The 23,450-nt window shown below is 42.3% G+C and overlaps 1 protein-coding gene across 1 annotated transcript; it reads right to left on the bottom strand.

The window, feature by feature from the left end:
- Window positions 1-308: 308 nt before the first annotated feature.
- LOC101518844 (olfactory receptor 7A17-like) lies at window positions 309-7,006 on the bottom strand. Its single transcript, XM_058681291.1, has 3 exons — window positions 6,107-7,006; window positions 2,516-2,591; window positions 309-379 (listed from the first exon to the last, which is right to left on the bottom strand). Exons 1-3 carry the CDS (start codon window positions 7,004-7,006, stop codon window positions 309-311), a joined length of 1,047 nt encoding a protein of 348 aa, XP_058537274.1.
- Between the last annotated feature and the right edge of the window lie 16,444 nt (window positions 7,007-23,450).

Here is a 23,450-nt window from a genome sequence, read left to right as displayed (position 1 = left end):
GCGGATGTGTGTGGATTCCTGTCACCCAGCTGGGACACCAGGATTAACTCCTGGCTTCATGGAGGTCCAGGCCCTGGCCATCATCAACAATTAGGAGTGAGCCCGCTGATGGAAGATCTCTCCATGTCTCATTTCCTCTCAGTCTCTTTGTTTTTAACATAATATCTAAAAATATGACACCAAGATAGTAAGACAGTTTCCTTTGGCAACTAAACCAAATTAATTCTCATCTTTTATTTTAAGCTTTCTGTAGACATTGTAATGCCATCTTCCAGCAGTATAGTATTAATTCATTTTTTTTTTAAATCTTAGTTTCCTTTATCCAAAAAATCAAATGATTTACAATATAGGAAGCCAAACTTTGAAGAAAATTCCATACCTAAAAACAAAATGAACAACTAAAACAGAACTATACATAAAGTTTGAAAATATTTTAACAGGGTTATCTTGCCTGATTTAAATATTGATTTTTCTCTTTATATAGTTAGAAGAAAAACTTAGAATGAATGAGAGTTAGAGTGAAAGAGACAGAGAGAGAAAGAGATATTTCCTATTCCCTACCTGGTCGTAACAGCTGAAACTAGACCAGGTCAAAGCTGAAACTAGACCTGGATGACAGAGGCCCAAACATGCAAGCCATCTTCCACCCCATTCTCAAGCACATTGCAAGGACAAGGGAGCACAACTGCCTAGGCTGTCTTGTCCCTGGCAAGTATTACAGTGCTGGGAGAAAAGCAACTAGTAGCTTGTGGGCATTCTGGGCATGGTTAATACCAAATCTGTGTTAACTATCCCAACAGAGTTGCTTTTTTTTATTTTTTTTCTTGCTTGCTTTTTTAAACAATAGTGGAGAAGCTGGAGAACCTGAGGCTGGGACATGCCACCAAGGCTCCAGGCATACAGCTTCAGAAGGAGGCCTGGGTGCGTATTGGAGTAGGAATGACTGAGGGCATGTTTTGACCTCAGAAGAATGACTTCCACGGTCTTTCACAGACTGGGTCACTGAACCAGCAAGAAGACAAGTAAACTGGAAGTGTTTAGACAGGAAACATGGAGTACAGGTAGCTGTCTGCGAGTGTCAGAGCAGGTATGGGCCATGTGAGACTGGACCACAGCACCCACCACAATGCAAACGAAATGTATTTGGGAGTAGATTCTCTAATAGAGACGTGTATTTTCTTTTGTGGGACTACAACCTACTCTGGTTTACATGGAGAGCTGGGGATGGTGACAGGTCAAAGCAGGGTGGACAAAAAAACTGAACTGACAAAAACCCACCTAAGGTCCTGGTCTGTAGCCTAGCGCCTAGAGTCCTTGCCTAACACATGCCAGGATCCCATATGGGCACCAGTTCCAATCCCAGCAGCCCCACTTCCCATCCAGTTCCCTTCCTGTGATCCAAGGGGTGAGTAATCAAGGATGGCCCAAGGCCTTGGAACATTGCACCTGCATGGGAAAACCAGTGGAGGCTCCTGGAACATGTCTCCCTCCTTAGCATTGGTGCAGCTCCTCAACAGACAGATCTTCCTCTCTTCCTCTCCTCCTTTCTGTATATCTGGCTTTGCAATAAAAATAAAATAAATCTTGGGAAAAAAACACAAAACAATGAACCCACCTGACACTCAATGGGAGCTGTGATTGTAAAAAGAATAAGTGGGGCCAACACATGCAAGGTCCTGGGCTGAGGGCACATAATGCCAAGCAGGGTTGCTGCCCTGCTAGCACGTGTGAGAATCAGGGCTGTGAACAGGCCTGGTGGCAAAACTTGGGAAATGACCTGCAAGTCTGCAGTTCCCCATGGGAAACTTTGAGGTTGCAATAAGAGGCAGGTCAGCCCAGGCAAGTCTGCAGCACACATCAACATTTGTGTGGGACAGGCCTGAGGGCAGGCCAGGCAGAACCAAGCCTGAGAACACCATGGCATACAGGAGAGCCTGGACAGAATATGGGCTGTGCACAGCTGGGCTGGGCTGCAATATCTGCTAGCAAGAGCTGAGACAGTGGGTGTGCAAACTAGAGTTGGGTTGGGTTGAACTCCTGCCAAAACACATGAGTCCTGTGGCTCAGAACATGCCTAGTAGGGGAAATATTCACACTCCCTTGCTGATTCTGGCTTCTAGTAGTGAATGTGAGGCACAGGGTTACATGAGGAACAGATTGGGCAATACTACAACACTTGTCAACATGTAGGTTGACTGGTCTGGGGGCCCTAGTCTGGAATAGGCCCCAGGACACTGCCACTTGCAAGAGCCATTTTTTGATGATGTGCTCAACATCCCTGCTGGCCCAGATGAGCTGGCTGTCATGTTTCCCATGATGTCCATTACTCAGGCATCAGCAACAGAGGAGACACACTCCCAACACATGCACTGCAGTGTTAGAGTTCAAGGATCCACTCGTAGGGTCCCCCAAAAAACTCACCTAGGGTGACCTCAGACTTGACTCTTGTGTGCACTGGCCAGGGTAGGGTCAGATTCAGTCCATAACCTGCACCAGTCAATGGACACATTGTTACCTAGACCCAATGCTCTCGTAAACTGATGGGTGCTGTGACCCAGCAATAGGTACAGCCTGGCAAGGAATTGCCCAATGTTCCTCTGCCAGGCATGTTCCCAGCACCAGATTTTGTACCCGCCAAGCGCTGCTGCAATTCTTCCTGGCACTTGTCCACTGGGTTGTGGCCTAGCTCAGTTGTCCTGCCCCCATTAAGGCTCTCCTATTTATCCAGCTCGTACCAACTCTGGATTGACCCACCCCCAGTCCCACCTATCACACTCACCAGTGGAAGCAGCAACCAGCAAGGGAGTCACCAACCTTATCCTAACAGGCCTGTTCCCAGACCCAGGTCTTCCTTCCATGTGTCAGCAGTCTTAGAAGTCACCAACAGGTGCTACAGATTTGCCCATCCAGACTTCCCCCGGTCACAGATCTTATCAATGATTGCAGCAGCATAATCATGCCTGGCCCACTCCAAGCCCCATGCCTCATAGGAACTAATTTGTGCTGTGGTTGAACTAGCCAGGACCCTACCTTCCCTGGCTATCAATTGTAGCAGTGTGCGCTCTGGACTGACCCTATCAAGCTGCCCCAAAACCTTGCTCATATATATGCCAATTTTGTTGCAATCCAACATTGCATAACCTGCTCCCAGGCACAGCTATCACACTCATCATAGGAACTGCAGCCCAAAAGGTGAATTCCCCAAGTTCCCCTGCCAGGCTCTCTCCCAGCAATCAATAATGCGTTTGCTAGCAGTGGTGCTACCCAGACTGACATGCCGGTCCCTATCTTGATACTCACTTGTAGGCACTACAGCTAGCTCAGTTTTCCTGCACACATTCAGGCTCACCCAGTAGTGCTCCATCCTAACCCAGCCTAGCCCAGCCTAGCCGACCCCCAGACCTGGTTCTCATGTGAACTTGCAGTTGCTGCAGCCTAGCCTGTCCTGTCCCACACCTACCCTGGATCTTCTGAAATGCTGAGGATGCAGTAGAAATGTGCCATGGACTCACCTATGTTGAAATGCCTATGGAAAATTTTAGGCCCAGTGCAGTAGCGTAATGGTAAAGTCTTCACCTTGAACGCACCAGGATCTACTATGGGTGCCAGTTCTAATCCTGGAAGCTCCACTTCCCATCCAGCTTCCTGCTTGTGGCCTGGGAAAGCAGTTGAGGATGGCCCAAAATCTTGGGACCCTGCACCTGCATGGGAGACCTGGAAAGAAGTTCCTGGCTCCTGGCTTCGGATCCGTGCAGCCCCGACTGTTGCAGTCACTTGGGGAGTGAATCATCGGATGGAAGATCTTCCTCTCTGTCTCTCCTCCTCTCTGCACATCTACCTTTTCAATAAAATAAATAAATCTTTAAAAAAAGAAATGTTTATGGAAAATTTTAAAAAGAGAGATTTGTGTTTATTGTTTATGGTGATGGGAAGAGTCCTATGTGTAGGATATGCTAGAAGCTTAAATTAAAACAGAAACATGAGGCCCTGGAATAATACAAAGCTCAACTCCAAAGCATTCATCCCACTGACACATCCCAAGTGTTTGTAATTCCATGGGTAGATAGATGCTGCCAAACCACATTTCCTCTGCAGGCAACTGGTAAGGTGTTCATGTTAGTTAAGTACCCCCACTGAGGCAGGTGCTGTGCCACAGTGAGGAAGACACCCCTTGGCTTGCCTTCATATAACATTGGAATGCTTGAGTTCATGTTTACCCTCCACTTCCAATTCGTCATTTCTTCTGCCTGTACTCTGGGAGGCACAGGGTTAATGCTCAGGGCTCAGGTGATTGCCTCCCACATGAGAGAGACCTGGATGAAGCTCCTGGCTCCTGGTTTCAGATTGGCTCAATTCCCACCACTGTAACCTTTTGAGGGAATGAACCAGAGGATACAGGGTCGGTCTCTCTCTCTCTCTCTCTCTCTCTCTCTCTCTCTCTCTCTCTCTCCCACTCTCTTTCCCTCTACATAACTCTCACTTTCAAATAAATATGACATAACTCTTTAAGTTATGCTTCTGTCAAATTTCAGAGGACCTGGGTTGGACTATGTGCTCCACTCCCATACCTAATCCCAGCATCCTGCTAATGCACCCTGGGAGGCACCAAGTGAGGGGTCATAGGCTTCATTCCTTTCACATGAGAGACCCAGAATCAGATCCCAGCTCCCAACGTCAGCTCATGGCTAAGGTTCAGCACCTGCAGTCACCAAGGTGTGACCCAGTTGATGAGAGCTTCTTATCATGCTGGCTCTCAGCCACTCAAATGAGCAAGAATTAACATTTTTCCAGTAATTCCATGGATGTTGGAAAATGTTGCTTTGTTGTGGAGAAACCCTAACTCTGAAGCCATAGAGAGTATATGGGGGAAAATCCAACTTCCATTGCACAAAACACTCCATATGCGCATTTGGTCAGCAAAGAGTGCCTGAAAATACTGTGCCCGGTTTCAAAGGAGACACTGGAGAGATGGAGCTCAATATGACCATGGGCTAATAGAACGATGTGTCATGGCCTGTTGTACGACATGTTAGTGTGCTGAAAGGGTAACACAAAGGAGAGTTAAGAAAGAAGCAAGAAATTAGTTTATTTTTACTCGATGCAGAGAAGTAGAGAGATAAAATGCTTCCATCCACTGATTTATTACTCAATGACTGCACACTGTGCCTTGTCCAAGATGAAACTAGAGACCTGACATGGCATCCAGGACTACCATGTGCCGGGCAGGAGCTTTCCCATGTATGTTAGCAGAGAACCAAATGAGGAGAACAATTGAGACTCGAAGCAGAACTCTGAACACTAATCGGGAATCATCCATCAGGGACTTAAGCTTTAAAAAAAGATTTATTTAGTTGTATTGGGAAGTCAAAGTCAGATTTACAAAAAGAAGAAGCAATGTAGAGATAAATCTTTCATACTCTGGTTGACTCCCTGAATGACCACAATGGCCAGAGCTGAGCCAATCCAAACCCAGGAGCCAGAGGATTCTTCCGAGTCTCTTACATGGGTGCAAGGTCTCAAGGATTTGGGTCATCCTCTGCTGCTTTCCAGGGCTGTAACCAGAGAGCTGGATTGGAAGTGGATCAGCTGGGACACAAACTGGAACCTATATGGGACCCTGATGCTTGCAAGTTAAGATTTAGCCTTCATGCAGGGCTCAGGCTTTAACTTTTTGTGCCACATCACAGGCCATGGGTGCCTGAGTGTATCTCCAACTGCATTATTCCAGGAATGTATAGAAACACCCTCATGCTATATAGACTACCAAAAATACCCTAGGTGGTGAATGTAGTTTATTACTGTTGGAAAAGTAAAACATATCATTTTATGACAGAAAGGAAATCAAAATAATTTGATGTTAAACTCAGAATGACTTTGGGAAAGTGGAAGATGACCAAGGAAGAGAAGTGTGAAAATCCAAGAGAACTGAACACCTCAGAAAAGAAGCAGCAAATATACAATTGTGGAAATAAATGAAGCGACAGGCAACAAGAGGAGGAAGAGGGTATTTCACTTGCACTTCTGTAAGCTCTTAGGTTTATACACCTGATTTGTGGGTGTGACTTGCATATGGCCCTTGGGCAATATGCCTTAGAGGTATTTTCATGGCCCTCTGGATATCATTATTTCTGAGACTGTAGATGAAGGGATTAAGCATGGGGGTGACCACTGTGTACATCACTGAGGCTGCTGCAGTTGAAGCTGATCTTGGGGCAGCACTGGCACTAAGGTACACTCCTATGATTGTGCCATAAAATAGGGAGATGGTCAAGAGATGAGAGGCACAGGTGGAAAAGGCTTTATACTTGCCCTGAGCTGATGAGATGGCACTGATGGAGGAGGCAATTTTAGAGTAGGAGTACAGGATCCCTGACAGAGTACCTCCTGCCAGCAGCACAGCTCCAAAATTCATCATGAGGTCATTGAGAAAGGTGTCAGAACAGGCTCTGTGGACCACCTGATTCAACTCACAGAAAAAGTGAGGGATTTCCAGCTGTGTGCAGAAGCTCAGCCTCAGCACCAACAAGCTGTGTAGCAAGGCATTCAAGACACTTATGGTCCAGCACAACAGAACCAGCTGAACACAGAGCCGGTGATTCATGATGACCGTGTAGTGCAGGGGGTGACAGATGGCCACAAATCGGTCATAGGCCATCACAGCCAGAAGAAAATTATCCAGACCTCCAAATAGCAGAAAGAAGCACATCTGTGTGATGCAGCCTGCATAGGTTATGGCTTGGCTCTGCATCTGGATGTTCACCAACATCTTGGGGATGGTGGTGGAGGTGAAGCTGATGTCCACCAAGGACAGGTTGGAGAGGAAGAAGTACATGGGTGTGTGCAGATGGGTGTCAGAGAAGATGGCCAGGATGATGAGCAGGTTCCCAATGACACAGATCACGTACAAGGAGAAGAACAGCCCAAATACAATAGGCTGCAGTGCTGGATCCTCTGAGAATCCTAGGAGAAGGAATTCCACAAGGCATGTATGGTTCCTTGGTTCCATTGGACAATATGACTACCAAAGGATAGAAAACAGGACAGAAGTGAGTGCTAGTTCCCCTGCAGAAATGTCACAATTTGTGACTTTCATACCAGTCTGGGTCCCTCCCGAATTTCCTCTCAGTGTAAGGAATTCATCTCCAATATGCCTCAGCTCCTCAGGAGGCTGTGCACCCTGAAGCTACAGTGAGATTCCCTCAAGCCCTTGAGAATGAGTCTTGACCACTCATCACATTCCAGGCACTGTTTCAACAGTGTGTGAGCAGCCCTGAGAAACAAACCTCTCTAGCAGTGAAGACTTGAAGACTAAATGTAAGCAAAAACAAATCATGCAACACATCAAAAGATACTGAAGTATTTATGCTGGGAAGGAAGGCAACAAGCTTTAAAACACATGGGGGACAGATAGGGTTGCACTACTCATATCTCAGGTGCATAAAAGCCCAGCAAATTATGTGCCATTTGGACAAAGATCAAGATCTCAGCAAACATATAGTAGGTGCACAACATCATCTGGGAAATGTTGTGTCTGGCAAGGGACACAGGCCATTCAGTGTCCCTGTGGAGGGCTCATTTCAGATGACCAAAGCCACCATAGAAAATGCCAACAACAGCAATGAGCAACAGGGAAATCCTGAAAGATGAGTCAGACAATACTAAGGTAGGCAATAGGCTTATACCCCTGACCTTTCAAGGTAGAGGGAGTCCTGTCCCATGTCACGAAATTTGTCCTTCCTTGAAGTCAAAAGGGTGCTGCTCTATTTCCACCTGCACTTGTGTGTTCTGGCTATTGTTTTATGTGTGATATTGAGGACACATGTGCTCTTGAGTTACAATATACCCATCTTAACCTAAAAGTATCATGAACTCAAAAATACAGTGATAAGAGATGAGTTTCCGAATACAGCTTTAGCAGCATGTATTGGTAGTTGGAGATTGCACATCCCTGTGGATTCCATGGCTCACTGCCAACTGCCAACAAGTGAGAGAAATTGCAAGCTTGTGCAACAGTCAGTATCCAAAGCACGGTTTGGGGTTTTCAGCATGAGAAAGTCATAATCATGACCTTGAATCAGTGCAAGCTGGAGACTGTGTGATGAGTCTTGTGCCTTTTTTTCTGTCACTGTCACTGCTAACCACCCCCACAGATGTACACGCACACACAATAACATGCAAGTACACACAGGGCATGTGGGAGCATAAGAAATTTAGTGGAAATTCACACTGTCTCTTACTCCTTCATGTGGCACTATGCTCTACCCATTCTAGTTACATCATTGGAGAGGAGCTCTGTGAAGCTGTCATTGTCACACTAAATGTCCCTATGAAATGTAGACAGTACCTATAACTATAGCTTGTGACTTTCCCACTGGATACATTGCTATAGGTCCATTACCTATCTGGGCTGGAAGAATTTTTTAAAGTGCCCAACAAATAGAAATATCTCCAGGAAGGATATAACAAGATCAGGAACCTATCGAGTGATCATTATACTTTGCACTGGTCCTGAAAATGCGCCTGTTCCTATGATGGTTCTTTGATGCCCAGCAAAACAAATAAACAAGCAAAAAGACAAAACAAAACAAACAAACAAACAAAAAAACCAGCAGATTAAAAAAATGGATCCAATAGACCAAAGTGATGATATCCTTGGACAATGAGAAACATTCCGAATGAACACTATAATAAGAAAAAAATGAGCAAAGAGATTAAAGCAGAATTTCCCCAAAGTCTGCACACAAAGAACAGCAACATTTGACTTGGAACGTGTTGTGTCAACCAGAATTATATTCCTGTGTCTACTGCATACTATTGGAGCAGCTGGTCTCTATGAGGTCTGAGGGTTGCTGAGGGAAGGCCTTCATTGTCCTTTTAGGGATGTCATATTTGTTATTTTGAGGTTTTGTCTCTTGTCTCACAAACCCATTGAGCACGCTCTGATTTTGCTTCTGGTCTTTGCCCAACATACACAGTATGTCATGCACACATTCATTATAAAAGTAAATATTTTACATGAAATAATATTCCCCTTTGGATGTGTCCCTCAAGACATTATGTCACAGGCATTTCTTTAATTATGCGGTGTTTTCCCTTTGCTAGTACAAGTACTAAATGAGCAGCAGCCTTACCTGTTCTATTTCTCTTTCAATTCTGACATGGTCTAGTGAATAGGGGTGCATAACACAGAAACAGATTTGAGTAAGGAAGTGGCAAAAACAGGAGAAAAAAAACAAATCATTAAGATTTTGCAAAAATGTTTTAAAACAAAGAAAGTCTCCAGCATGAACTGCATAGCAACAGTTAGACACAAAATTATATTCATAAATCAATTAGTGCCTATCTGATTACAAAATATGTGACATGGAATATTCTGGCATAAAGCAGATTCAATGTCATCATTGATTATCTTCATCAATCATTGTCTTTTAGATAATATGGCTGTTGACTTTAAAATCCTTATAGGTTTTATTTATTTTAAAAGTATTGATTTAAAAATATTTTGAGATTGAACAAATTACCCAATATTTAATATTCCCTTCATATGTAGATATTCTATGATGCAAAATATTCTTTCTCTACATCAGGGATATTATCTCACATCGGGTGAGGTTCATGACAACAAAGTGATGAGACTAAGGTGAAGTATTGAAGACAAAATTAATTTCATAGCAAAATAGTGTTACAATTTAAATAACCAAGTTTGAAACATTTCATAAGGTCTGACACAGTTGTCTCTCTAACTGGAGAAACTCAGTGGGACCGCCCCTCATATATTGTGATGTCTATGACAAGCTAAGCACCTCTGACAAGGCTGGTGTCCCTTATCAGAGCTGCAGTTTGAGTCCAGCTGCTCTGCTACAGATGCAATCTGGTGATGCACCTGGGCAGGCAGCAGAAGCTGACCCCAGTGCTGTCCTCCTTACAGGAGATCCAAATGGAGCTCCTGGCTCCTTGCTTCGGCCAGGCCAGCCCTCACCATCGGACTAGATGGAGGCACTCACTCTTTCCCTGTCTGTCACTCTTTCTTATTTTCACAAATAAATGAAAAACATGTTTCAAAATGTACAATCGTAGACCTTACAGTGAAAATTGATGTAGGTGAGCATGCAGAAAGACACAGGTAAGATCTTCTGGTGAGTAAACTCTCCTGATTTGGATAAGAGCTCATGCTGTATAAAGGATCACTTTCATGTATTTGTATAGAAAGTACATGATTATCTGTATTGGACATAGAGAGTCTTTTTAACGCACTATGAGAGGGATGGGTGTTTTGCACAGCAGTGGAGGTGGGTTTTTCAAGTTTTTTTGGTCCTAGTGGGGTCAGTTATAATTAATTTTTAAAATTTTAAGTTTTTAAACAGCTTTGAGCTTTTTTAATAGAAAGAAATGGAATCTAATCGACTTCATATACACAGTTTTAGGAGTACAGTGACATGCTAACATTGCTCCCCTGCTCAATTCTACTCTCCTACTTCTTGAAATTTTAAAATAGATAAAATGGTGAAAGGAAATAATGTCTAACAGTATAATTTCACATCATAAATGGATAGTAGGATTCAAACATGCTTATGAAATATAAACATGATATTCAGCCAAATGATAACAGGTGCTTTCAAAATGAAGGTGTAAGTGATATAACTTTTAAAAATATTTGTAATCACTAGATCAGAAGTACCAACACGTAACAGAAATACAAGAACAAATCAGAAATGTACATACCCAGAAAACTGCAGTTCAAGCAGTGTCTCACCAACCCATAAATATCTTCAGCTGCAGATCTAAAAAAATGCAAAAGGACTCCGATTTCACAGAGAATGTTAAGAGCACATTTTTTATTCAGTTTATTTTTTCTGTAATATTGATTTTTCCGTAAACCTTTTGAACACCTCTGAGAAATGTATGGTGAAGTTTATGAGTGCACCAATTTTTGCCCATTATATATTTTGGTTGTGTGAATCAATCGCACGAAAGAAGAGGCTACAGTGTGTGTGACACACGAACTGCTTCTGCAGCTAGTTTGTCTTGGTCTGGATTTTTCTTATTAATATCAGAGCATATTCACTTAGGCCCATCTCACAAATAAAAATGACCTGCCTTCATGTCCCAGGACAGCCCCTCACAGCTAACACCCTGCTTCTTTAGCCCTTCATTACACAAATCCTCAGAAACCCCTCTCCTGTTTGACCTGCCCCATTCCCTGCTCTTGCAGGCTCTGATTACATTCAATCCCTTGTACCCAGTGTTCTGCCTTGTTGAGTTCTGTGGACATGTCCTTTTTCATCCTCAGGCACAAGCACTTCACTGACATCATGACTCCGGCAAGCAGGCCTCCCTGCATCCTGCCCCCTCTTGGCCCAGGTCTGTATAGTGTGGCTCTCAGCTCACCACAGGTGGATGCTCTTGGCTGTTGTCTTCTGAGCCTTTTCTGCAGCACCTGCTGGACTTTCAGACTTACCTGGATGGGTCTCAAAAGGGCAGCTGTTTAAGTGGAAATACAAACACTTTTGTGGGAGCTTCCACATGGAGATGGGAACACTTTCCCCAATCAGGACAGCAGGAAGGAAACCAGAGTCTATTCCTGAGCTGGACACAACCAAACCCCAGATAGCCGAGATGGTGGTTCCTGGCAGGAGAGCTGTGCACAGCTGCTTATGCCTGCTCATCAGCCATGATTCCCTCTGGGACTTCATCCCCTGGACACATCATTGTCCTATGGGATGCTGTTCTGCATAATAAGGCAACATTAGTCCTGTAAGAGGTCTTGTTCCCAAGATGCCAGCATAAAAGTTAAGCAAATCCAATCTTCATGATTTCGTATCCTGTGGGTGTTTTTGCCTCTGAAAACAAAATCTCCTAATACCACATCACAGGCCTACTACACTTCCCCCCAAATCTAGGGAAGAGAAGCTGGTCTTGATATGTCCCTGGCATCACTCAGTGCTGAGTATGTGGTGGAGACAGGGTTCCTGTTGTGTTCAGTTGTCTACTTTCAAATCCCACCTGCAGTCCTCACGCAGAGCCAGACCTAAAGCTCTCTCTGATCTTACACTCCTATGAGCCAGACATTCCTTACACTTGTAGTGTTGATTTTGTGCTGGCCCATTACCCTAAAATTGCTTAATGATACAGTGATCAATGCCAACAGCAATGAAGACATGACAAGGGATCCCCTGCTTCTTATGTGTGGCATTTAATCTGGTATTTATTGGTAGCACTCATGGCTACCTGGACTTGCATGCTTGTTGGTTATACCTTCATTAATGTAGGTTATCATTGTGATTGTCTTCTGCATAATCATGAAAGACCTGAAGAATTAGTTTTTCCTGGAATAACTTCCAAACTGAACCACCAGTCTGAACTTTCAGTGTGACTATCACACTGGAGTAAGAAAGCCAAGGTGGAGGGACTTTGAGAGTGAGGGAGGGAGGAAGGGTATCATGGGAAGTTTAATTGTTTATTTAAACCTACAAATACAAAATTTGCTACCTTTATATATGTTTAATATTATTCACATGTTAGTGGTTGCTCATCATTCAAACCAAATACTACACAGAGGATGAGGAACTAGAAATTCAACATTTGGTTTTAAAGGTTTACGCACTGCAGGTTATGTCTGATCCAACGACCATTTTAGTTCCATTGCACTGATTTTGCAGAATGAGTTTTGTGTATGGGCTATACTTAAAAACAAAACAAAATAAAACAAAACCCTCTTATTTGTGTAAAACAACAGATTTCTTGAATCTCACTGTAGGGATACTTCCCAGTGTATTCTTCCTCCTGATCCATGTTTGCCACTGCACCTTAAAAAAAAGATTTTAAAAATTTTATTGGAAAAACAGATCATATTTACAGAAAGAAGAAACAGAGATGTATCTTCCATCTGCTTGTTTATGCTGCAAATGTCCTCAATGGCCAGAGATGAGCTGATCTGGAACCATGGGAACTGGAGCAGTTAGGATTTAAACTGATGCCCCTATGAGATACCAGTGCTTGCAAATTGATGATTTAGCCCTTGAGCCACTGCACTGGAGCCCTTCCCACTACACTTGTAATATTCACAGGCTAGGCAGTCTTTCTTTACTGCCATGGTCCACAGAGCAGAGTAGACACAAGTTGTATCCTATCAAGGAGACAGAAGAGTTGTGGTTATCCCTTAAACTACTACCTTGTCAGGAAGTGTTGTTACCACGATGTATACGTAGGAATAATAGAACTGTCATTGTATTCGAGAGACAACAGCAGTGATATCTTTTAGGGAAAAGAAATGTGAATCAAATATGCTCAGAAGAAGGAAAAATGAAGAAACCAATGCAAACATGATAGAAGACAGCATGGGTACTGTAATAATATGGAGGAAATCAATATGGGGTGGTGGCTTGGGGAAGAGTTAGGGGGAATCCCAGAGCCTATGGAACTGTGTCATAAAATGAAATGATAAAAAAATATGGGAAGTGCTAAGAGATCTCAAAATAGATTTATCATATTTCCCAGCCTTTCCACTCCTGGGAATTTACTAAAAAAAATGAAATCCTCAGATAAGAGTGTTAATTGCATACACATGTATATTACACATCAATTCACAATAGCAAAGATACAGAGTCAGTCAATTTCTCCATCCAGTATTGACCAGATAAAAATACATCCTGCATATATACATTATGAAATACTACTCAGCAATGAAAAGGTTCAAATCCTGTCTGGCAGTCAAATAGATGAAAATTTGAAGAAAATGAAGTGTTTTAAAATAAGAACAGCTGAGGAACAGAATCAGGTTGACAACAAATGAATCAAACACAATCAAAAACAATTTTAGATGGACTGTGTACCAATGATTTAATATCAACTTGGGTTAATAATTTGGTGAGTGACTACACATAAAATGCTATAATATAAGATGATGTAATACATCTTTTAGGGAAAAGAAACACGAGTCAAATATGCTCACAAGAGGAAAAAATGAAGAATGTTAGAGATTCTGTTATTTTTTTTTAATAAATCCGGAGTTATGCTTCAGGTTACATTGACGTTCATGCTCTAATTGTTTACCCTTTTACTGTGTGGGTAAAATTCATAAATTATTTATGTTTTAATATTTGACAAATGTTCAGCCTTGTGCAATATCTACTTCATATGTAAACATTCTGTGAAAATTTAGTATTTTTCTTGAAAGGAAGGATATTAACATCACATACTGTGAAGTACGTATGGATGGGTAAAAGTGAGTAACATATGGTATGTTGTTATGCAGCTGGTATCCGTGAAGCTTATTTTATAGTAAAGCTGTGCTACACTTAGAAACAGTTGAATAACCCTATCAGAGCTTACACAACTGGATTTCTTTCTAGAGAAAAGTCAACTGTATTCCATATTTCTCACTTCTTGAAAAGGCATCACAAGAAGATCTCAAGAAACATATAATTATTTGTTTTAAAGGTAGATTTACAACAGGAGCAACAGAGAGAAAGATCTTCTATCCAGTGATTCACTCCCGAAAGGACCACAATGGCCATTGCTGAGCCAATCCAAAGCCAGGAGCTTTTTGCAGGTCTCCCACATGAGCAGAGAATCTCAAGGCTTTGGGTCATCCTATGCTGCTTTCCCAGGCCATAAGGAGGGAGCTGTATGGGAAGTGTAAGCAGCTGGACATGAACCAAGAAAAGGAATAGCACCTAACATAACCAAGTGCAAATGTAAAGAACATGCCAGTAAAATAACAGCAGAAGTCTAAATCCAAACAATAAATAACCCATGGCTAAAATGGCAGGACTAAATTAATACCTACTCAAACCCTGATGTAAATGGCTTAAATCCATCAATCAAATGTCATATGTAGGCAGACTGGATTTAAAAAAGCAAAACCCATCTCAGCAGCAAAGTAGACACATCTCAGCAACAAAGAATAGCAGAAACTAGATCTCAAAGATTTTGATGTTTTTGTTTTTATTTTCATTTCTTCCAAAAAGCTTTTTTTTTTTCATATTAAATTCTTCACTGACTTTTAGGCCATAAAGTAGCATCATTTTTTTTCTAGATGGTTCTTGATTTTCTTTTTCATTTCTTTACTGACATATTAGTCATTGGGTAACATATTATTTAATTTGATGGTGTTGTAAATTTTTATTTTTTTTCCCTGTTGTTGATTTTGTTTTGTGGTTTTTCATTTAAGGGGATTTATAGTAGCTGTGTAATGGAGACTAACATATCTAGATGTGGGGATAAAATGCAGTATGCATCGCAAATTCCAGTCAAAATGAACTCCCAATGGCACTGTTAAATAGATCTTAACAATAGGAAGCTGGACACTTTGCAATTGTCCATGCCCACAATGATGGAGTTATGACTGACTATAAAGAATTATACTATTGTATTAATATTGGAGAAATCAGTGTGTTGGGGGAGAAGAATTGGGGAGAGAGATAAGGGAAATCCCAGAGCCTATGGAACTGTATCATAAAATAATAATAATAATAATAATAATAATAATAATAATAAATGTAGGAAAATAGATTTATTTTATCAGAGAGCAGAAAAAGAGGGCAGGGGCATTGCTGTGGCTCAGTAGGTTAAGCCTCCACCTTCAGCCACTGTCACACCAAATGGACTCACCCTGTATGAGTCCCAGCTGCTTCACTTCCCACCTAGCTCCCTAGTTATGTGCTGGGAAGGTAGCAGAGGATGGGCCAGAACTTTGGGATCCTGTAACTGCATGGGAGACTGGATGAAGCTCCTGGAACCTGTCTCCTAGCTTCAGCCCAGCCATTGCGGCCATCTGGGAAATGAACCAGTGGATGATATGTTGTCTCTCTCTCCAAATAAAATGGCTTGAAATGTATTTAGATGAAAGGTGACATACCAGTAACATAGACTACTGTCATTAAAAATTGGTAAAGAGTTGTATGATTAAAGAAAGCTCCCTGGTATGAGAAAATAATACAACTGAGCCGTTCTGGGAGGTTAGCAGAGAGAAGGAGGAGATCATTTCCATGGAAGCAGCAATGGAGCTGATATGTCAAGAGGGAGTGAATTGTCAGCAGCAGAAGGGAAGAAGTAGCTGCCTATTGCAGGGGTCACATTCCTCCACTGAGCCTTTTTCTTTTTGTCTTAACCTTCCCACTGTATTTACAGTGATAACAAGAGCATGTTAGAGTCCAATATTCTGCAGTTGTCTCTTTCTATTTAATTTTCCAACTCTCTTACACCGACATGAAATGCAAGCCTCATCACAGAACACTACACAAGACACAGTCCCCAAATACCTCAAGGATATAGGATGATGGCACACAGTGGTGTGACAAAAAATAGAGAACCAGGGAATTTGTTGGAATTTTCATTCTTTTTGTTTTTATTTATTTTTTAGAGTTCAGTTCTGCTATTATTTTTATTTATTTGAAGAGAATGGATTTTGTGCAATAAATAGATCCAGTTCACAGAGGACGGCCACAATGTCCATTGTTCCCCTCTCTCCATCCAGTACTCCTCCCTTCTTTCTCCAGACCTGTCCAAGTCATTATTTTATTCCACTCTGTATTCACCAGTCTTCATTTTCCAGGAGTTAGAGTGTTCAGTAAGATAATATCACATTATCATATTTACAATTGAGACAAAATGACAATCATATCCCAAAGGGACTCTTTTGTTCCCACACAGCTTTGTGTGTTCTATGTTAGAAGCCACATGTTAGAGAAATGCGATATTTGTCTTTTGAAGAGTGGCTTATTTCACTAATCATGATTTCCAGGTGAATCCATTTTGTTGTGAAGGACAGGAGGATCTCACTCTTTTGAGGACTGCACTAAATAGTGGATATTTGCCATAGCACCCAGTCATCCATTGATGGACATCTGGATTGGATCCATATCTTGACTATTGTGATTGAGCTGAAATACTGACAGGTGTGTACAAATAACTGTCATAGACTGTTGTAATTTATATAAATGCCCTGGAGTGTGATGGCTGAGGTAGATGATAACTATGTATATACACAAGTTTCCATCCTGTTGAGGTGCTTTTCAATTTTTATGTGTACTTCATACTGTTTAATACATTTACTGTAATTTTGTTTGAATGAAAAGAGTGTCACATAGAGAGAAAAATACAGAGAGATCCTTCTTACATTTGTGTTTTACTCTCTAGATATCTGAACCAGCCAGGGTTGGACTTGCTGGGACCAGAAGCCATTGAGTCAGATTGTGTCTCTCCCTGCCTATCAGGGTCCATGTCCTTCAGCTGTCATCTGTTACCTCCCTAGAAGTTGGATTGACCGTGCAAGGGGGACACTAACCCAGGACACTGACACAGCCTGTAGTCATCAGCATAGATTGCTACTTCCCCCAGCACTGCCCACCTGTATATTTAATTTTGAGAGAGGTGGTGCACATGTGGAATGTTTCCTCAAGTTGGCAGTTGGCAAAAGACAGTAAAATACCACACCCTAAAAATGTCCCAAATACAAATCCTCCATGAGAGACGCCATTTGCCAGACCCCCAACATGGCTACTTTGCCTCCATAACACAACACGTTTTGATCTCTTAAAGTCCACTCACTCTGCACCAAACAAATCTTGGTATCAATTCCGAGTGATGTTTAGACTCCCAGCATAACTCCATTAGCAAGTAGTGACAAATACACCTCATTCTTCAGAGTCTGTGGAGGCGCTGTGGACAAGGCACTGAAACAGATACTAGACACCACATGGGAGAATAAAATCCAAAGACAAGTAATAGAAGATGAAACTATATTCAATTGCACGTTATCTAAATAGATGTTCAAACAGGGATCCACACTGAACTGATGCACACAAAAGAGAAAATGTGCTGACAGAATTACAAATCTATAAACCACAAAAAATAGCTTAGCTTTCACAAGCATTTTGCCACAAGAGTAAAGGGCAATGATAAAACAAAGTATTACTTGGAACAATCTTTGCCATAGGGAGGAAGATCATGATGATTTTCTTACTGTCCTGCAAGGCAGATGGAAATTTCCAAATTTTTCCCTTCCACTGTGGGAAATAACTTTGGTAGAGCAGCAAAGATGAAGAGGAGAGACTCGGGATATGATGAGAGGAAACTCAGAGGTGAGTAGCTTAAGTTGCCTGGAAAGATTGAGTTCAATGACATGGAAACCCTAGTAACAAAGTTAGAGAAAATTCTGTCTCCACAATGATTTCTAAAATTCCCTGGAATTTTTTTTCTTTTTTTTTATTAATTATTTTGCATTATGTGACAGTTTCATAGGTTCTGGGAATCCCCCCAGCCATCGCCACACCCTTGCCCCCTGGTGGATTCCTCCACCTTGTTGCAGTATTACAGTTTAAATTCAATCAAGATTCTTTCTTTGCAAACATATACCAAGCATAGAGTCCAGCTACTTATTGTCCAGATGGGTTGAACAGTTTCTTGGGGAGACTATTTCTGGTCTGAAATTAAAGCTGGTAGAATATCATCCCAGTCGGTTAAGAACTTGCATTTTTTTTAAACATACTGGTTACTCAAAACCATGTCAATTCCATAATATTGCAAATTGCTGTTGATGTTATATTGGGACTCTTAATTGCCTGGGATAATATTCTCCCTGGAATTTTACCTAAAGGAAATGAAATCATCATAGGAGCAGGTTACTTGGAACCCATGTTTATTACAGCTCAACTCTCAAAGGCTGAACTACAAATACAAGCCAGACATCCAGCTATGCATGAGTGGATAAAGAGGAATACTAACTACTCCAGCATGGACAAGGATAGAATCCTATTTTCTTCAACAACATGGATGTAGCTGTAGACCAGTGAAAGAAGTTTGTTTCTCAAAAAACACATTCATATGTTTTCCATGGAGTTGAAAAAATAAGAAAGGCGAAAATGGGCAGGTAGGAGTGAGAAATACCATATTCTCCTGAATCTATACTGGGAACTACATGGATTTGTTCACTTTATCTAAATCAGATATAATAGTTGGTCCAAGTCCTTGGGCCTGCACATACAAATGCTAGACGCAGAAGTTCCAGTTTCCTGAGTTCAACCCACCCTTTGTTGCCGTTGTGGCCATTTGGGGAGTGACTCAGTTGGTGGAAGATTTCTCTGGTCTCTCTTTTTCTCTTGTAAACCTGCCATTAAATAAGCATGAATATTTTTTAAAGATTATAGAAAAAGAAATTCTGGCTTGAAGATTTTTGATTCCTGAAATTCTAGTTACCTCTTCATTCCAAAGCTACAGTCTCATGATGTCCTCCCAAAGGTCTTCTCAGAGCCCTCTTGATGTCCCTGTTCCTTCAGACTATATATGAAGGGGTTCAGCATGGGGGTGACAACGGTGTACATCACCAAGGTTGTGGCTGTTGAGTGTGAGTTGTGTGCAGCAGCAGAACTGAGGTATATACCCAGTCCTGTGCCATAAAACAAGATGACAGAGAGGTGAGAGGCACAGGTGGGAAAGGATTTATACTTGCCCTGAGCTGACGAGATGGCACAGATGGAGGATATGATCTTGGAATAAGAGTATAGGATCCCAGATATGGATACTCCCCTAAGCAACACAGTAGTAACATATATGATCATATTGTTAAGAAAGGTGTCAGAACAGGCACTGTGGATTACTGGGTCCAACTCACAGAAATGTGGGGAATTTGCAGGTCTGTGCAAAAGTTCAGCTGCAGCATCAATAAGCTGTGAACAAATGAATTCAAGGCTGTGGTGACCCAGGATACCAGAACGAGCTGCACACAAAGACAGGGTTCATGATGACCGTGTAGTTCAGGAGTGGCAGATGGCCACAAAGCAGTCATGAGCCATCACAAGCAGGAGAAAAGTCATCCAGTCCTCCAAAGAGCAGGAAGAAGAACATCTGTGTGATGCAGCCTGTGTAGCTGAGGGCCCTGCTCTGTGTCTGAATGTTCTTCAGTATCTTGGGGATGGTGGTGAAGGTAAAGCAGATGTGCACCAAAGACAGGTTGGAGAGGAAGAAGTACATGGGGGTGTGGAGTTGAGGATGGCCAGGATGATGAGCAGGTTCCCACTTACAATGATCAGATACATGGAGAAGAACAGCCCAAAGATGAGAGACTTCAGGGTTGGGTCCTCTGAGAATCCCAGAAGGAATTCTGAAGGTTGTGTTTCATTGCCTGGTTCCATGTGGATGAGGTGATGATCACAGACCTACTTCTCTGTGCACACATTCCCAGCCCACATGGTTGAAATACACGTATCCCATTGAATTGTTAGAATAGTGATTTCTGTGCTCTGTGCATAGTATCATTGGTCCCAAGGGGGGAGACTTCCTCCTAGCAACCCTGAGTATCACTTCTGTCTGATTCTTGCTTGGGCAAGGCAGTCAAGGATGGCCTAAAGCCTAGGGAGTTGTATCCTTAGGGATTGAACTCTGACTTTGCTCCCTGTTTCACCCTGCTGGACAGCAAGTAGTGTCTTCCCTCTTTGGGTTTTTGCCGCTGATGTTGGACACCCAGTTGGAGCTTCCAGTTCCTGTCCTTCCCTAATAGATCATTGACTTGCATTTGTGAGGGGGCCATGGTGTGGTGGATCACTCCACCTGTCTCTTTCTTTGTGTTTTTCTGTTTTTTAAATACATGAAAATCAACATATACAAAGAAAGAAACCCAAGAGTGTCCATTTATGTCTTCTATGTCTCTCCAGAGCTGCCACATTATTTTTCTTTCTCACTGGATGCTTGGTCTGCTTTTCCTGAGGTCACTTGCTGCTACTTGGTCTGCACTCTGCCTGCACCTCTGCTCCCAGCATTTCAGAGCCAACCACGAGTCTCGTGTTTCAGTTTCTATGGACACTCATGCTACAAGCATCACAGATCCACACAAGGAGTAAGGAAAGCCACATTGAAATCTCTCTCTGGCTCTGACCTGTTTGCGCCTGACACACACATTCTCAGGGTCTTCTCTCTGGTCTTTTCATGCAGTTCACAGTGGGCTTGCAGGCTCACCTGAATGGGCTGTTGGGGAGAAGGGCCTCTGTATGCTGTTGGAACTCTTCTCTGGGTCACTGATGACGGAGATGGATGATCTGGAGGTCTCCATCACCAGGAAGGAGTACAGCATCAGAGCACAACGGCATGAGCAACCACTGTGTCCTAGCCAAGCAGACACTGCATCCATGATGGACAAGAGCAGAGGCATATTTACAGCTCTCCATCTCTGCTCATTCGGTACATCTCCTTTTTGGTGTCCCAGCATCTAAACATCTGATTTCCCTACAGGGATACTGGTTTGAGCCAGAAAAAAAATGTTGTGCTCCCAAGTGACAGGTTAGAAATTGGGTGAACTCAGCTGTTACTATTCTTTCCCTGTGAACTCTCCTGCCTCGCAGAGGTCAACTCTCCCAGCAGTTTCATTGTTTCATTTCAGATACTGATTACACCAGTGTCTAAAATGCTAGAACACTATCTTGACATGTGGCTTGGCCTTTTCATGTCTTCCAGAGAATCACAGGATCTAGTATCTGGGAAACAAGAGCTGATACTAACCTCCCTCTTCAAGAAGGGATTACTATGGTGGGGGGTTTACAAAGCCGTTCAGATCCTGCTATGTATTGGTGTAATGGCTCAGTGGCTAAATTCTCACCTTGCATGCACTGAGATCCCACATGGGTGATGAATCGTGTTCTTGATGCCCCACTTCTCATCCAGTTCCATGCCTGTAGCCTGGGAAAGCACTAGAGGAGGGCCCAAAACCTTGCAATGCTATACTTGCATGGGAGAGCTGAAAGAAACTCCTGGCTTTGGATTGACACAGCTTTGGCTGTTACAGCACTTTGGGGCTGAACCAGCAGACAGATCTTTCTCTGTGTATCTCCTTCTCTCTAAATCTAACTTTGCAATAAAAACACATAAATGGTTTTAAAATGATGTTGTCAGTATGCCAGTGGCCCATTTCAGCGCCCCTTTGATCCTGTCCAGTTCTGCTCTCAATCCAGGTTCTGATACTGTAGACATTAGGAGGTGGCAATTACTAGGGTCAAATGCTTGGTGCCTGCCACTCACGTGGGATGCCTAGATACAGTGACTGTGTCCTGGTCAGCCTTGCCCATTCCTGGTGTCATGGACAATTGACACTGCACCGTTGGGTGAAAGAACTCAGGCTCTTCTTTTCAGCTTTTCATAAACAAAGAACAGCATAGCCAATTCCATGGTAAAACTCTCTCAAAGTAGCTTAATTAAGGAAAAACGAGGAATGTTATTTCTATGAGGTGAAACACAGTACTGGGCTTTATGACAATCTTTAGAGGAAATGAAACATTACAGCATCAAGTTCACACTATTTAGTTCACATTAAAAACTGTTGTTCAGTTAGAAGAGATGAATGGACTTACAGATTTTTACTTAATTTTACTTAATTTTATATTGTGAATTACTGTACTTCTATAAGGTGGAAGAAAACACTGTTCCTCAACATTGGAAACAAAGGCTGTAACAATCGACTCTCAAAAGGCCAATGTCACCCCTAGAAAGTACGTGTGTGTTCTGTGTACTGGTTATCACAGATGAGGAAGACACGATACTTGATTTTGATAACTCCTTTATTTCACTAATTGTGATGGTTTCCAGTCACCTCCATTTTGTGACAAAAGAGAGGTTTTCATATTTTTTATTGCTAAAAATATTCCATAAGGCTAAATAATATCATATGGCATATTTTATATTGTCCTTGAATCTTATTAAAAAATACATATGTCCTTTCTATAAAAATAAAGTAATAATAAAATCTGTGGGTGAATGTGTATTATTTTCATTCATTCAGTTTTATTTAACATTTGAAAGGAAGAGAGAGAAAGAGGCCAAGATCCCCCACCTGCTGGTTCACTCATCAAATGCCCACAACACCTGTGGTTGGGCTAGGAGTCCTGTGAGCAAGTCCAGGTAACCTAAGTGTGTGGTAGGGACACTCAGATGCTTGAGTGTCCCCATGGCCTTCAAGTGTGTGCTTCTGAAGAATCCTGGACTCAGCAGTGGAGCTTGGTCTTCAGCCTAGGCACTGTGAAAAGAAATATAGATGCCTCACATGTCCTAACTGCTCCAGCCAATGCTCTTGCTAGCAGAAGAATTTTTCTAGAACATTTATCTATATTGAGTGTCAGAATTACCAAAGGGAAATAGGTTGAAACAGAAAGAGGTTGAGACTCATGGCTGCACCAGGCAGGGCTGGACCAGGCTGGAGCCAGGAGTCAGGACCTCCATTCACGTCTACCCTGGGAGTGGTAAAGGCCCACACCAGAGCCATCTCCTGCTGCTTTTCCCAGGTCACTAGTGGGGGGCTGGATCCGAAGTTGAGCATCCTTCACTCCAACTGGCCCCCAAATGGGACGCTGGCATTTCAGTGAGTGATATTCCCACTATGCCAAAACTCTGATCTCAGTAGATGTTTTTAAAATAAGAATTATAGAATAACAGATAGCAATAAAAACTAATTAGGCTAAGTAAGGATC

The sequence above is a fragment of the Ochotona princeps genome, chromosome 25 (assembly GCF_030435755.1).
Source record: "Ochotona princeps isolate mOchPri1 chromosome 25, mOchPri1.hap1, whole genome shotgun sequence".
Lineage (NCBI taxonomy): Eukaryota > Metazoa > Chordata > Mammalia > Lagomorpha > Ochotonidae > Ochotona > Ochotona princeps.
This window is presented reverse-complemented; position numbering and strand designations above follow the sequence as displayed.

What these genes read in the sequence shown, in the direction of transcription:
- LOC101518844 (XM_058681291.1), bottom strand. Translation starts at nt 7,006, where the DNA reads ATGGAACCAAGGAACCATACATGCCTTGTGGAATTCCTTCTCCTAGGA. An exon ending in ATAATGATATCCAGAGGGCC is followed by an intron (nt 2,592 to 6,106) that starts ATGAAAATACCT and finishes TGGCAGAGGAAC; the next exon opens with ATTGGGCAATTCCTTGCCAG. An exon ending in TACGAGAGCATTGGGTCTAG is followed by an intron (nt 380 to 2,515) that starts GTAACAATGTGT and finishes TTTTGTTTTTAG; the next exon opens with GTATGGAATTTTCTTCAAAG.